We start from the raw sequence: 15,930 nt of genomic DNA on the forward strand, positions 1-15,930 counted from the left end.
AGCAATTATATGGACACTTCAACCGGATTTCTGCCGTCGGCGTCGCTGTCGCCGTCGCCGTGAGGTTCCCTATAGATAAAATCTTCGCCGCGCGCCGTATGCCCGAGCGGAAGCGTGCGGGGACGCGCGCTATCACGGAGAGCGAACGCACTCAATTCCCACGCGCAAGCAAGGAAGCGGGAAGCCAGCGCCGGAGGGAGCGGGGGGGGGGGGGGGGGGGCGCACTTCTACTCTGCCAACAACCGCGCTCGTCGCTCGCCCGCACTGTCTCTTATCTCTCCCACGCGCAAGCAAGAAAGCGGGAGGGAGCGGGGGGTGGAGGGGGCGCACTTCTACTCTGCCAACAACCGCGCTCGTCGCTCGCTCGCACCGTCGCTTATCTCCATACGGCTCTGACCTTTATGCGCCGTGCATTCGTCGCTCAGTTTACGTTGAAACGATAGACCGCACGTACCTTCGCCCGTTGCTGCGGCGTATGCGCTTGCTGCCAGCGTTTTGACAGTCGTTGTCTGCAGTCATTCAGTGTGATCTATTCATGTTTGTTTGTGCGCGCTCACACCTCGCTTGTTCAATCAGTTAGTAATAGTCGGGCCACATTTTCCAACGCACGCTACACATGCAATGCTGGCGGGTCGGCAGTGCAGCGCTACAGGTGTGTCCCTTCGCACGCGCTGCCCACGGGAAGCGCTTCTTATCAACACCACCGTTTCACACGCGCCTTCTCGTGGTCATCGAGTCTCTCTTCATGTCGGTCTACTTACGCCGCAGCACACCTGCTTACTTAATCAGCTCATGTTTACTACAATTCATATTGCTACCAAAGCCGCTCACCTTACTTCGTATGACATTGCTGTGTTGCTATCGCATTCATTGCTTCGCCTTTAGGGCGAAACTGTGACATTTTTTAATGACACAGCATGAGGCGACTTATACTTGTTTTCATCTCTCAAAAATAATTGCGCTGGCCACATTGACGAGTTACAAGATGGCGCCGACAAGACGGCGGCGCACATGGAGAAAGGAAAAAAACTTACCTCCATGGCGGCGCACCAGCGGTCCCCCCTCCCCCCCCCCCCCTTTTTTTTTTTTTTTGGTCCCGCTTTGCCTCTAGAGTCAGTTATATTAACTCTACACTCTAAAAACAGTTGCACCCTTTGGGGCGTATTTTTGCCACAGAACGATAATCGTCATCTGACTTGCGTGGCTTTCCTTTCTTTAACGCTGTACGCCCGGCACTTCTCGGTCACGAACGACAAGAGCGTTATCAGCGTGACACAGCGATTAAAAAAAATTCTGGAGTGGAGCTGCCGTCTCAAAAGTGAAGCCGGACCGCCGCCATCTTACCAGAGGCAAGCAATAACGTTAGGAAATAACGGGGAATATATGGAGCACTTTCTTCCCACTCCGTGCTGTTTTTAGGTGGATAATTTTGCCGTGCAGATATCGTTAGACGTCTTCCTTTCTGTCACATGGTTTCAGAAGAAAGCCTTAAGTTATTTTCAAATTTTATGGTACATTATGATATTAATACACAGCCAAAGGTAATATTTTAAGCGAAAGGTTCGAGCTTTTAATTTCAAATTAGTCTAGCATTTGGAATAACTGACCAAAAGGATGTGAGCTGCTAGCAGACTTCAGCTGTCACGGCCCTCTTTCAGAGTAGATGTATGGGCAAACTGTGGCTTCACCTATGCTGGTAAGAAACTGCGGGGACTGCCACTCCAGCATTTTTTAAAAATCCTCCTTGATGCACATAGAGTTTCCCATTATAGTGAGAGACTCTATGTTGATGCAGCTGCGGTAGGGTCTCCGACGCGACTTAAGTCCGGCCGGCGAGCGGGGCCGCTCATTCGGAAGAAAGTGACGGTGGCGCCACCTGGATTTTCATTAAAAAATGCCTCAGCGCAGAGCCCTCGCTGGACCAACTCCCCTAATCTAGTACACTCTACCTACGTCGCGCCTCGAAGAAAATGGCGGAATGTCCAGACAACGCCTCCTCTAGAAACTAGAGGAGGCGTTGGTCCTAAAGCCCCTATATATAAAAAGTAGCGCCATTCTTAGATCTTGCCGCCACCGTGCTCACCCCGGCATTTCCTCCTCGCAGCCTCCTGTCGCCCCAGCCTCCACCGCTCCCCTATTGGCGCTGAGCCGTGCTCCCTCAAGGGCTGCAGAAGATAGCGCCAACCTTTCCCTTTCCCTCAAGAACCACTTATCATCATCCCCTATTGGCCAATCCGTGTCACGTGGTAGCAGGCGTTGCGCTTTTGCACTGGCGCACCGACGGGGGGGGATTCGGGGGTTGTAACCCCCCCCCCCCCCCTGAGGCCGACTTAACCCCACCTTTTGTTTAACCCCTTTTCTTTCCTTACGCATTTGAGTACTGCAACTAAGATGTAAGACGCGCAATCGTCTGCACACTCGCAAAAAGCGCATTTTTTGTCAATTTCCCGTGAAGAAATCGAAATTAGTGCTGTTTAGATGGTATTGGCAAACTGTCAACCCCCCCCCCCCCCCCCCCCTGGCAGAGATCCTGGGTGCGCTACTGCGCTTTTGTATATTTTTTTTCTTTCCAGCGCGCTCCGTCCGCCATTCTCGGGCCTGTGCGACGAAAGTGCTGTACGCACAAACGGATCAAATGTGTTAGGGACAAGAACTTCATTGTGATGGCATGCTGCTGCGCCTTAAGTTGCCGCAACCGCCAAGGCGAGGGCAAAATACTTTTTTTTTCTTTTTTAAGGCCAATTACTCACTGACGAAGCAAAATCGCGCCTCAAAAACTGCTTTGCAGGGCGCGATCGAAGTTTTCCGCGGATTTCCTCTGGTAGCGCGTTATCTGTCGTCTGCCACGGCAGGCCCGACGTAGGCGGCGCCACTGTTGATATCGCGCTTAGATCGCGCTGGCCGCGCCTAAAGCCCCTCCATCCACGTTTCCGCCAGCCGGCGGCGGCGCGTGGATGGAGGGGCTTTAGCCGCGCCGTGCTCGACAGTGGAACGGAGGAGGAGGGAAGTGATTGGCGCTACTTTTTATATATAGGGGTTTTAATTGGTCCAGAATACCAACGCCTCCTATAAAGTCAAGAACTGGTTTTGGCACGTAAAACCCCAGAAAGAAGAAGAAAATTTCAGAAAAAGAGAATATGCCTCCTTATAGCTTATATGCCTCAACGCCTCCTTTATAGGAGACGTTGAGAATACTCTATGCCAGAATAGCGGCTCATCTCTTGATTGTCAGCTGCTGCCGGTCCTCCCATTCTTCTGTATGTTCTGTTCCAGGTTTTAGTTGCAGATTTTACTCGAAGAAATCGGAATCTAATGTAAACGTTGGGAACATAGCTTTTAAATGACATGTAAAGCTTGTTGGCGGCATATATGATACGTTCTGGCAACCTGCGGGTCTCAGCTGCGCGAGAAATCTCGAGGAGGAGAAAAGCGACTGAGGGGACCGTCGGTCCGTTGTGCATATGCGCTGTCTGCATTGTCTGTGCGTTCAGTCGGCTTGTACTTGGCACCCGTTGCAGTATTTTGTACTATTCTGCCTGCTTTGGAAAAACGTGGGCACTTGACGCACTGAAAGAGGCGCGTACCCAGAACGCCCGCACAGGGCCTGGGCCTGATACTGAAGCAGACCAACAGCGGGATACCGAGGTTACGAGGTAAGCTCAGTTTGTTGCTTCTTTGGCATTAGCTTGCACCCGGTACACGCGCTGACTTCTGAAGTTCACCGATTTGCTGTGCGGTACTTGACAGCCCCTGTCGATGCAATTGGCGCCAACAAAACTCAACTTTGAAAGACTGTCTTGACTTGTGTGATCGCGTAGCGTATCATGTTTCTCAGTTATATGCTTGCTGGTAGCCTGGCGAACGTCATGAACGTCATGTTTACCTACCTTCGGCCACGCACGCCTCTCGAGAGACGTCCTTAGTGTAGTTGTCGGGCAGGAAAAAGAAGTCGACGTTCAGTGAATTTGCTTACGCTAGCCCTCACATCAAGGTCAACCGCGTTCCCGTGCTGTGTCTTGACAGGTCTGCACTGCACGAAAAGTACTGAGAGGAATCGGTGTGAACTGCACACTGTAACTGCGCTACATGTAATAATGCTCCGACGGGCTCGCAGGTAGCTGTACAAGCGGACGTCATGAGCTTCCGAACTTTGTTGCCTGCCTTGGCAAACCTTCTGCTCATATGGACACCCGTCCAGGCTCACATATATGAAGGTAGGTAGCGCATTATTTCTTTGCCTAATTTGCACAGTGTTTTTAATTGTGGTGTCAAGCAATGTTCGGTGCAGGAACGTTTATTGTTAACCATGGTACTGCAGCTATACATAACTGCCTAGCCATGCTACTCATTGTCTTGCTTTTTCAAACTTATACGTGCTTACATTGCTGTCCAAAGATGCCAGTGTATATGTTCACTGTACTATGGTAATTAGCACTAATGTCCATACTCTTATTGCTGTAACAAAGCAGTACAGTCATATTTTCTTTGAATAAAAGCAGCAAAAGAAATAAGAGCATCATATAAAAATTAATTTTCGTGCATAATCTGGAAAACCATTCAATAACAATGAGTCACTGACAGACAGTAGCGCACCCAGGATCTCTGCCAGGGGGGGGGGGCGCACATTGCATAATATGCAATTTCCTTGCTTTAGCCAGAGAAATCCCTCAGCAAATCAAATGCCTAATAATTATAATAATGACACCAAGGATGATGACGATGTTTATGTCTTCTGCATTTTGCTCAAAGTCTTGAAAGAGCTTGATAGGGCCAAGAAGCCGGTCTGCAGAGCAGTGCACTTGGTCATCCGTTGACAGTGTGAACAGAGCACTGAAGGTACAGGTTGGACTGGTGGGGCTGGACGTGTGGGGGGATGTTAACTGGGCCTCACCTAACCTAACCCCTCCCCCCCCTGTTGGTGCGCCACTGCTGACAGATGCTTCTTCTGTTGGTGCAGTGCCAGGGTGTTGTTTTTCATAGGGAGAAATTTTTTTTCCAGCCACTATTGCATTTCCTTTGTAACACATCTGTGATCTCTTCACAAAATTCAAATTCGTGTTTTCGTGCAATTTTTTTTTCCACTGAATTAACGTTTTGTTGTGAATTGTGCTTTAAATTTGCGCACTAATGAAATGATTGTTGCAGACCTTCATAAGTCACAAAATTTCAGCTGCACTCTTTTAACAAATTGTTCAGTGCTTGCGCTTTTTTTTAAGTTCAGTCCTTGGCTAGCATCTGCTTAGTAACGTCTGCTGTCGGGCTAGTTGGTACATGACTAGAAATTGATTTTAGGCGTAAAAAGTAAGACACGGACGACAGAATAAAAGTGCGCCAGTCCATGTCTTTTATTCTGTCCTCCGTGTCTTATTTTTTCCGCCTAAAAACCATTTATAGCATTTCCTAGCTTCCTGGCTAGATGAAACGGTGGATCCAGCTACACAATCCAGTGATGGTACCAGATGTTATCGTCAGACCATGACTTTTGCTTGAGCTGCAAACTTTGCTTTCATAGAACTGAGCAAGTGTTGCATTTAATGTTTTTGATTGCAGTTCAAAGGCATATTCTCTTTTTCTGGAATTTTCTTCTTCTTTCTGGGGTTTTACGTGCCAAAACCAGTTCTGATTATGAGGCACGCCGTAGTGGAGGGCTACGAATTAATTTTGACCACCTGGGGTTCTTTAACGTGCACTACAACGCAAGCACACAGGTGTTTTTGCATTTCACCTCCATCGAAATGTGGCCACTGCAGCCGGGATTCGATCCCGTGATCTCGTGCTCAGCAGCGCAATGCCTTATTCTGAAATTTTCTAAACCACTGACAATTATTCATCGTTGTAATAGTTTCTAAATTCAGATTTATGATATGCCCCATTAGTTTGGATGAATTAAAACTTAGAAAGACGAGTTTTGAGTAAAGGTTTATTCATAATATGAAAATTTGAATACAAGATTCTTCACAGCACAACACGCTGAACCTGAGATCATGACATCGCACGTCACATCGTGTGAACTTGTGCATCAGGAAGCACTCTCATAGCATTCTCAGTTGCCACATATCTTCCATGTTATCAGTGATGTTTGATAGCTTCATATTGTTACGCGAACGAAGAATTAAGTACAGGAGACTATTTACAAGTATATTTACAAAAGATAGCTGCAGCGCTGGCCAGATCAGCCGATAGCTCGAGAGCCCGGAGCAGTTCGTCTTCTTCGTCTAGGCGCCCGCGCGCCTCGTTCAGACAACCAAATACCACACACGTGTAGCATAATCCCCCGGCGGCAGAAGCGACGTCCCGGAGCGTCTAAATGTCATCACTGGGAGGGTGATACTGCTTCAGTCGTGTAACGTGCACGATATCACTGGACTGGGAAGCAGATGGGGCGTCAGGGGCGATCTCGTAGGTGACGGGAGTCACGGCACGAATCACTCGGTAGGGGCCTGTGTAACGAGACAGCAGTTTTTCTGACAGGCCGACCTGACGCGACGGAGACCATAGAAGCACCAAAGAACCAGGCAGGAAGTGCATGTCGTGGTGTCGCTGGTCGTACAAACGCCGTTGACTCTCTTGGGAGTGCAGAAGGCGGCCATGGGCAATTTCCCTTGCGTGGGCAGCGCGGGCGATGGCGTCAAGTGCATATTCACTGGTGGGTGCTGCGTGAACAGGGATGCTTGTGTCGAGGGGCAGTGCTGGTTCTCGGCCGAACAGAAGAAAAAATGGCGAATAACCGGCAGTGTCGTGGCGCGAGGAATTATACGCAAAGGTGACAAACCGTAGAGCGAGGTCCCAGTCAGTGTGGTCGGAAGACACATACTTCGCGAGCATGTCTGTGAGAGTGCGATTAAGACGCTCCGTGAGGCCATTCGTTTGCGGATGGTATGACGTGGATAGCTTGTGCCTCGTGGCACAGGACTGCAGGATGTCCGCGATAACTTTTGACAGGAATGTCCGGCCACGGTCTGTGAGAAGTTGTCGCGGAGCTCCATGTAATAAAATCACGTCGCGTAGAAGAAAATCGGCAACATCTGTAGCGCAGCTTGTAGGGAGCGCTCGGGTGATGGCGTAGCGCGTGGCGTAATCTGTGGCCACAGCGATCCACCTGTTCCCAGATGTAGAAAGAGGAAAAGGACCAAGGAAATCTAAACCAACCCAAAAGAATGGTTCCGCGGGAATGTCAGTTGGTGGAAGGTACCCAGCAGGGAGCGTCGACGGTGTCTTGCGCCGCTGGCATTTCTCCACGCAGCTACGTATCTTCGAACGGAGCGAGCAAGCCCTGGCCAAAAGAAGCGTCGGCGGATCCGGTCGTAGGTACGTGACACACCGAGGTGACCGGCAGTGGGGAGGTCGTGAAGTTCGTGGAGAACAGCCGAGCGAAGGTGTTTAGGGATCACAAGGAGTAATGCTGGGCCGTCGGGGTGAACGTTGTGGCGGTAGAGTACGCCATCTTGAAGTGTGAATAAGCGAAGGGAGCTGTCGGCAAGTGACGATTCCAGGTGGTCAATGATGACACGCAAGGACGGGTCACGGCGCTGCTCGTCGGCGACATGGACCAGTGGAAAAACAGAGAGAATGCAGGCGTCGGTGTCAGTATCAGACGTAGAGGTCAGGTCTTGGACTGGGTAGCGAGAGAGGCAATCTGTGTCCTGGTGTTGGCGTCCCGACTTGTACGTCACTGTGTAGGGATATTCTTGTAGTCGGAGAGCCCAACGACCGAGCCTACCAGTAGGATCCTTGAGCGAGGAAAGCCAACACAGCGCATGATGGTCTGTGATTACTGAGAAGGGCTTGCCATATAAATATGGGCGGAACTTTGAAACAGCCCAGACGAGAGCAAGACATTCGCGCTCGGTAATCGAATAGTTGCGCTCTGCAGTTGTCAGGAGCCGGCTAGCGTAGGCTATAACGCAGTCGTGTCCGTGTTGTCGTTTTGCTAAGACTGCGCCGATCCCATAACCACTGGCATCGGTTCGGACCTCTGTAGGTGCGGACGGGTCAAAGTGGGCCAAGATCGGTGGATTGGTCAGAATCGTGATAAGGCGTGAAAATGCGGCAGCCTGAGGGAACCCCACGTAAAAGGCACATCTTTCTTCAGAAGTTCAGTGAGTGGTCGAGCGATTGCTGCGAAATCTTTCACAAACCGTCTGAAATAAGAGCAGAGCCCCACAAAACTCCGGACGTCTTTGACAGACTGAGGTACAGGAAAAGCTGTTACTGCTCGAACCTTCTCCGGGTCGGGTTGTACTCCGGAAGCATCGACGAGATGGCCGAGCACTGTAATCTGTCGGCGCCCGAAGTGGCACTTCGATGAGTTTAATTGGAGCCCAGCCTTGCGGAAGACGTCAAGGATAGCTGCGACACGCTCAAGGTGCGTCTCAAACGTAGGAGGAAACACAAGGACGTCGTCGAGGTAACAAAGGCAAGTTGACCATTTGAAACCTTGAAGCAGAGAGTCCATCATCCGTTCGAACGTGGCGGGGGCATTGCATAAACCAAACGGCATACCCTAAATTGGTAGAGGCCATCTGGAGTGACGAAAGCGGTCTTTTCTTGGTCTTGGTCATCGACGGAAATCTGCCAATAACCAGACCGAAGGTCAATGGACGAAAGTATTTGGCACCGTGAAGACAAGAGCGTCGTCAATTCGTGGTAACGGGTAAACGTGCTTTTTAGTGATTCGGTTTAGGTGGCGGTAATCAACACAGAAACGCCACGTGCCATCTTTCTTTTTGACGAGCACCACCGGCGACGTCCAAGGGCTCGACGAGGGCTCAACAATGCCTTTGGCGAGCATCTTGTTGACTTCCTGCTGAATAACTTGCCGCTCTGCCGTGGACACGCGATACGGTCGGCGATGAATGGGAACAGCATCACCGGTGTTTATCCGATGCTTAACAAGGGACGTCTGACCAAGTGGGCGATTGTCAGTGTCAAATATGTCGCGATAGGAAAGCAAAAGGCGATATAGGGCGGCTGCTTGGCCAGGGGCGAGGTCCGGAGCGACCATGGGACGTAATGGGCTGTCGAGGTTCAAGGCATCCTGCGGGTTATCAGGAGGATCTGGAGACGCGTCGGCTGCAAAAGCAGTGACGTGGTCGTCTGTCACTGACCGGAGCGTGGCTACCGCTATGCCTTCAGGTAACACTTGCTTCGTCAAGCCAAAATTGACAACGGGGAGACACATCCGATTAGCGGCAAGGGTAACGACGGAGTGTGGCACAGAGATGTCGCGCGCCAGGAGGACATCACGAATAGGGGCGACGACATAGTCGCCATCAGGCACGGTTGCCGTTGAGGCCAATTCGACGAAGGTTAGGGCTTTTGGAGGTAACCGAACAAACGCTGTAGTGCATAGGGTGTGCGGTTGTTCGGGGCGAACGTCGGAAACAAGAGGAAGCTCGAGGAATAGCGTACCGGTGGAACAGTCAAGAGGGTAGAATGCGTCGTCAGAAAGTCGAGCCCGAAGATTAGGTCATGAGGGCAACTGGTCAGGACGGGAACTTGGCGGCCAGCAATTCCTACGCGAGCAGTGCACATACCACAGACGGCAACAGTGGCGCCATTGGCGACGCGTACAGCTCGAGTGACGGCAGGCGTAAGAACTTTTTTGGGGCGATGACATAGGTTAGCGCTCATTATGGACACTTGGGCTCCAGTATCAATCAATGCCGTCAACGGGACACCATCTACATCTACTTCAATTAGGTTCGTGTTCGTGAGGAGCGTCAACGGAGGATTTGGACAGGACGAACGTGATGCAGCACTACCTCCAAGAGCTGCATGGCCTAGTTTTCCGTCCGGGAGGGTCCATAATTGGTCGGCGTCGAATAGCGGCGTGGCTGGGGCGATGGGGACCGACGGCGCTGAGGTGACGGCGAGCGAGTGGGACGACTGTCATCGACGGATACGTGAGAGGTAGAAGGCATACGGCGAGGCGAGTAGGGGCGAGGGTCGGCATATGGGCGAGGAGACTGGGAAAAGTAGCTCGAATACGGCGATGTCCAGGAGGTGCGGCAGTGGCGAGCGACGTGGCCAATGCGGTGGCAACGAAAGCAAATGGGCTTGTCGTCCGGAGTTCTCCACTCTGTAGGGTTGCGGTATCTGGGACGGGAATACAGATCGCTGCGAGGCGCAGCTGTCGGCACCAGTCGGGCGTCAGCTCGGGAGATGGAGCAGGCAGCAGGAAAACCGAGGTTGGCAAACTCTTGCCGCACAACCTCCTGAATGAGGGAGATCGCTGGGGCTGGTTGGTCAATGGTGGGGTCAAGTGGGCGCGGAAGGAACGTGGCAGGACTGGCAGCCTCGAGCTCGCGGCGAACAATACGCGTGACGGTCTCATTGGAGGGGGGTGAAGCGGTAAGGGCGACGCAGGACGACGTCGCAGCCGTGTTAGGGAGCCGGGAGAACTGTGGAATGACGCGGCGGCTTTTGGCGAGCTCAAAGCGGCGGCATTCCTTGACAATGACGTCGATGGTAGACACATTGTTGAAGATCAACAAGTTGAACGCGTCGTCCGCGATCCCCTTGAGAACGTGGCCAACCTTGTCAACTTCGACCATGTTCTTGTCGACTTTCCGGCAAAGAGCTAGCACGTCTTGTATGTACGAGACATACGATTCAGTGGAAGACTGTACTCGTGTAGCAAGCTCTTTTCTTGCAGCCTGCTGCCGATCGGTCGGATTGCCAAAGAGGTCGCGGAGCTTCTCCTTGAAAGCGTCCCAGCTTGAGATCTCCTCCTCGTGTGTCCGGAACCAGACACGAGGTGTTCTGCCCAAGTAGAAGAGGACATTAGCTAGCATTATGGTAGGGTCCCAGTGGTTGTTGCGGCTAACAAGCTCATACATGCGTAGCCAGTCATCAACGTCAACATTATCTTGGCCGGAGAATAAGCCAGGATCGCGGGGAGTGGCAACCGTGACGTACGTTGTGGTTGGAGTTGCAGTAGTAGCAGCAGACGAGTTGTCGTCACCGGGAGCCATGGCGGAAAGCTGGACGGTGCAGCCGCTGCGGAGCTCCGTGGTGAGGACGGGGAATGGCACGCTCCACCAAAAATGTTACGCGAACGAAGAATTAAGTACAGGAGACTATTTACAAGTATATTTACAAAAGATAGCTGCATCACTGGCCAGATCAGCCGATAGCTCGAGAGCCCAGAGCAGTTCGTCTTCTTCGTCTAGGCGCCCGCGCGCCTCATTCAAACAACCAAATACCACACGCGTGTAGCAATATTTTTAAAGACATCCTTGGCCTGTCAGGAGAGTAGAGGGGTTGGCTTGCATTGCATTTTGCAAACTATTGTTACTACATTAGGGCACACTTGTGTGACTACACTTTGTGTAATAGTAACATTTATTTTCATTAATGAAGGTATGCCAAGCATAGTATCTGCATTTGGTATGCATTAGGTGTGTGCGAACCTTGCGCCCGCCAAACACTGCCAAATAAAACATACAGTTGTGATTTCTTAAACCAAATAAATGTGAATTAAAGGGGCCCTAAAACACTTTTCTAACTGACCGTGAAATGGTCTCACTATTAAAGGACGTTGTTGCGCGAATTTCATGCCGCAAAAATTTGGTGAATCCTTTGACTGTAATTAGAGTTATCGCACCGATACCTGGCTTTCTCTCTTTTCATCTCCGCTAGAAGCTACACAGCAGAGAAGCCATGAGTTGAGTGTCATGGCAATGGCACAAGGCCAAGTACTATCCCGGCCTTGATTAACTGCTTGAAGAGTTTGCATGATCAGATAACCCTGATAACACAACCTGTGTTGGCAGATGTATAAACAATATTTATTTCGCAAGCTCAGCTTTCCATTATTTTCTTATGCTTATATTTTTAATAATTTACACTCTAAACTTTCAAGATGGCCACAGTGATAATAAAGGGGCAGGTAAAAAAAAAAATATTAGTCCACCTAATTGTTTGCAAGATAAGTTTTGCCAATTTTGAGTAAGCCATTCACAAAAATTCAGGAAATTGGGCCCTAGCAAGAACTAGGTTATGGTGTGCTGGAGTGCCTCAAGTGTGCTGGAGTGCCTCATATATCCTCATTATAGTAGACCTTCCGCCTGGCGCAAGTGCGTTGTTGAATTCAATTTCTTAAAGTAAAGTGCGTCACAAAATTTGTAAATTAAGACTTGCACACAACCTGCAGACATGATAGCATCGGATTGTAATTTGAATGTGCGAGGAAACATAATTCTGTTACGCAGAAACTCAATATTACACTAGCTCTGGAGATGAAAATTTTTCTTTGACGGACGCGACGGTATACATGCACGGACGCAGAAAATTTGCCGGGGTAGCCACATACAGCTTCACTGTAAAGAATATTCTGATGAAAGACTTTGTTTCTGGCTAATTTCAAAGCAACCATGCCTTGTTTTGTGAGGCCTAGTGCTTTTGGGCCGAATTAATCCGGTCACCCTTATGACCGCATGCCACTTTCTCGCATGGAAAATTGTGACAGGAAATGTGCTATGTGAAGTTGCAATAAAAATATTCTGTTTGTTGCAGACAACTTGGGAGGCCAAATTTCGCTTCTTGGACCCTTGGTGTGCTTCGCTGTGTTCATAGCCATCTGTGCTTGTTTTTGCCGAGAGTGCCGGCGCAGGGAAGCCATGCTAGCGTCCACCACAGCCGTCCCAGCAGACCCATTTCACACTCCAGGCCCCGTTCCGTACGGGCCCGCTGTAGCAGGTGCACGGCCAGCACCTATGGCTCAGCCTGTGCGTCCGCCTTACAGCCCGCCTTACAGCCAGCCGCCAGCACCATCCCAGAGCCAGCCGCCCCCACCAGGCTTCCTTGGCTACCCATATGGCAGCATGCCCCAGGACCCACCTCCACCATACGAGTACAAGTGATTACAGTGTGCTGGACTGAATGACACAAGGACAGTGGCTTAGAAAAGATGCACCTGTGGTCTACATCTCAACTCCTGCTAGCCTTGTTATGCCCCCACAAAGCTTGTTGGTGCTTTCGTAGCTCGCACGCTCGGCCTGTGACATTCTGGGATGGCATCAAATGGCGGCTGTGGCTCACAATCTATACTATGTGCACTCTCTGGCTGCTTTCTGCCTGTGTTACACAGAGGGAATAGCCAATACCACCAGTGCTTCTGTGGCACACCAAGTTGAGTGTCACTGTACTTGAGATTACTTTGGTAATTTGTGCTTTCCTACTTAAGGCATTACATGTGTCCTTTGTGAAGGCACATTCTAAATATCCAAGGCCTGGCTTATCTTGGAGAAAACGAAGCAGATGGTAGTTATTGTTTAGGTGCTGATCTCACAGTGCAGCACTTTCACAGGTGTCTTGTGAAGCACTATTTAAACTCAGGAGTGTAACTCTGCTCTTACAGGAAATGCTGTGCTTAAACCATGGTATTGCTGTTCGGCTGAGTATTCTTATGTGCCTGCCTTAATATATATATAGTATACCACAAATGCCATTTTTACTATGTTGCACTGTTACAGTTCTGTCTAATGATGACTGCGTGTTCAAGTACTTTTAGAGGGAGTTTTTGTAATTTTTCACATCAGAAACTACAATTCTTTAGAACAGGTATGTGTACGAATTTTAATTTTTGAATTATGGTTTTGTGAAGAATATGGTGCTCTAAGGCATTATTTCTCAGATATATTACTTGCTCTATTTAGCTGACAACTGGCTGGATCCAGTGTACAGCAGCATTGTTGCCAAAACATTGCAAAGAAATGGTGAGAACATGAAAATTCTGCACCCAGTATATTTTCGCTGAGATAATATTGCAACTTTACACTTTGGGTGAGTTGCATCACTGAATAGTACCAAGAGTGCTTTCACTGGGCCATTTGAGCTTATATATCACATTTTGTTGTCCAGAAAATAAACTTGTTTTAGTGAATTTCACAGTCTATTCAAATAAAGGAGGCCCTATGAGAGACCTCCTACCCTCACCCCCCCTCCCCCCCCTTTTCAAATGTTGGCCTACCCCAAATATATACAGGGTGTTTCATTTTAGCTGCACCAAATTTTTAAATATTGCCTGTGGCAGATAGCACAGTTATAATCCTTGATCTAAACTACTCGACGAGACTGCCATTACTTCCACGAGAAATCGAAACACCTAATTGAATATTTACATAATTATGCTAATTAACTTTTTAATTAATTATTTTACGGCACATCTATTTTTATTTATTTTTATTTTATAAATACTATAATCACCATGCAGTGATTTTAGCAGGGTGGTAAAAGCATAATGAATACATTGGTATGTACGGAAAATGCACAGGTTAATAAAAAAAAACTTATTTGAATAAATGTAAAGCACACAGGTTGGGCACACGCAGCGTTACACAAAAGTAAAACACTGTCACTGCAAACATGGTACAAATAAAATAATGTCGCTGTAAACATGCATGATAAGAAAGAAGTCAATGTTGGCGCAGAGACATTATTTTTTAGCTGGTTCCAGTCCACTATTGTGCGCGGAAAAAATGAATGCTTAAAAGAGTTGCTGCGTGAGAAAAAAGGAGTTGTAGTGAAATTATGTATTTGCCGAGTAGCGTATCCGGAGGAGAAGGCTATAATCTTTGTTATGTGCATCTTATAATGCCCCTTTATTAGTTGATACAAGTACTTCAATCGTGAAAGATTTCTTTGTGCCAAAGAAGGAAGACTAGCCCTCTTTAAAAGTTCTGTAACGGAAGTTCGTAAATGTGCTATAAATAAAATGCACGGCTCTTCTTTGTACCTGTTCTAGTTTGGCAATGTTAGTTTTTGTAAAAGGGTCCCATATCATTGCAGCGTAAATGCATGGGCGTTCCAGTTAACTTGAGGAAAACGCTGCTTTATGCATTGAAGTACAAAGTTAACTTGAACGCCCATGCATTTCGTCGGACACTTTGAAAATTAATATCTAGAAACTGGTTCAGTCCTGAGAATTCGTTCCAAGTGGATACGCCTTGTGAACTCAGCGGCTGTAATTCGTAGATTGAAAGATGTGCCATAAAATAATTAATTAAAAAGTTCATTAGCATAATTATGTATATTCAATTATAGGCATTTTGATTTCTCATGGAAGTAATGGCCACCTCATCAAGTAGTTTAGATCAATAATTATAATTGGGCTATCTGCCACAGGCAATATTTTTTAAAATTTGGTGCAGCTAAAATGAAACACCATGTATGTACATTGCTACTGCCGTTTTTGTACATTTTCAGGAACACTGCCATTGCTTTGCAGCATCAAATACTTGTATTCGATGCGTCGGACTATCTCTAAATACACACGGCATTATTCGGTTCAGTGGGATTCTGATGGGTTTGTAAATGCGCTTAGGCCGTATTCTGAAACGTTCCACTTCGGCGATATTTCTTTTTCGCTTTCAGGCGCGCGCTGATTGGCTGGTTGAGCAAAATCGAATGACCTCGGGCTCAACCAGCAGCTCATCCAATTTTGCTAAAACAGCCAATCATCGCGCGCCTGAAAGCGAAAAAGAAATATCACCGAAGTGGAACGTTTCAGAATACGGCCCAAGGCTTGTCAACGACTCCCCGGAGCATACAGGCGTACAGGACTCGTACAGGCCTTTGTGATCAGTCGTACAGGTCTTTGCGTCTCGTACAGGCCTTTGTGATCAGTCATGTCACTTACAGCTTCCCGTACCTGCGCGTTCTCAAAAAGGACGAACTCAAACTGGACCGTCTACTCCGACTTGCATATCGGAAAGCCCTCACTCTACCACCATGGGCCATGAATGACAGGCTCCTTGAAATGGGCATCAATAATACATCGTCGGAACTCTTCCAAGCTCATTACATGAACCAAGTCATTCGGCTCACACGCACCAAAGCAGGTTGCACCACGCTAGAAGCACTGGGCATCAATCCACCCACTCGGGTCGCCAGCAAGCGATCACTACCATCAGAATGGCAGCAGGA

General features: G+C 48.8%; 1 protein-coding gene across 1 annotated transcript; it reads left to right on the forward strand.

Moving 5' to 3' along the window:
• The first annotated feature begins 3,232 nt into the window (after positions 1-3,232).
• Positions 3,233-13,888, forward strand: LOC119436120 (protein shisa-5-like). The gene is made up of 3 exons (XM_037702876.2): positions 3,233-3,653; positions 4,115-4,214; positions 12,520-13,888. The coding sequence occupies exons 2-3, from the start codon at positions 4,136-4,138 to the stop codon at positions 12,864-12,866; spliced, it is 426 nt and encodes a 141-aa protein (XP_037558804.1). The 5' UTR covers positions 3,233-3,653; positions 4,115-4,135; the 3' UTR covers positions 12,867-13,888.
• Positions 13,889-15,930: the final 2,042 nt, after the last annotated feature.

Source organism: Dermacentor silvarum, chromosome 1, assembly GCF_013339745.2.
Source record: "Dermacentor silvarum isolate Dsil-2018 chromosome 1, BIME_Dsil_1.4, whole genome shotgun sequence".
Classification (NCBI taxonomy): domain Eukaryota; kingdom Metazoa; phylum Arthropoda; class Arachnida; order Ixodida; family Ixodidae; genus Dermacentor; species Dermacentor silvarum.

What these genes read in the sequence shown, in the direction of transcription:
- LOC119436120 (XM_037702876.2), top strand. Translation starts at nt 4,136, where the DNA reads ATGAGCTTCCGAACTTTGTTGCCTGCCTTGGCAAACCTTCTGCTCATA. An exon ending in CCAGGCTCACATATATGAAG is followed by an intron (nt 4,215 to 12,519) that starts GTAGGTAGCGCA and finishes TGTTTGTTGCAG; the next exon opens with ACAACTTGGGAGGCCAAATT.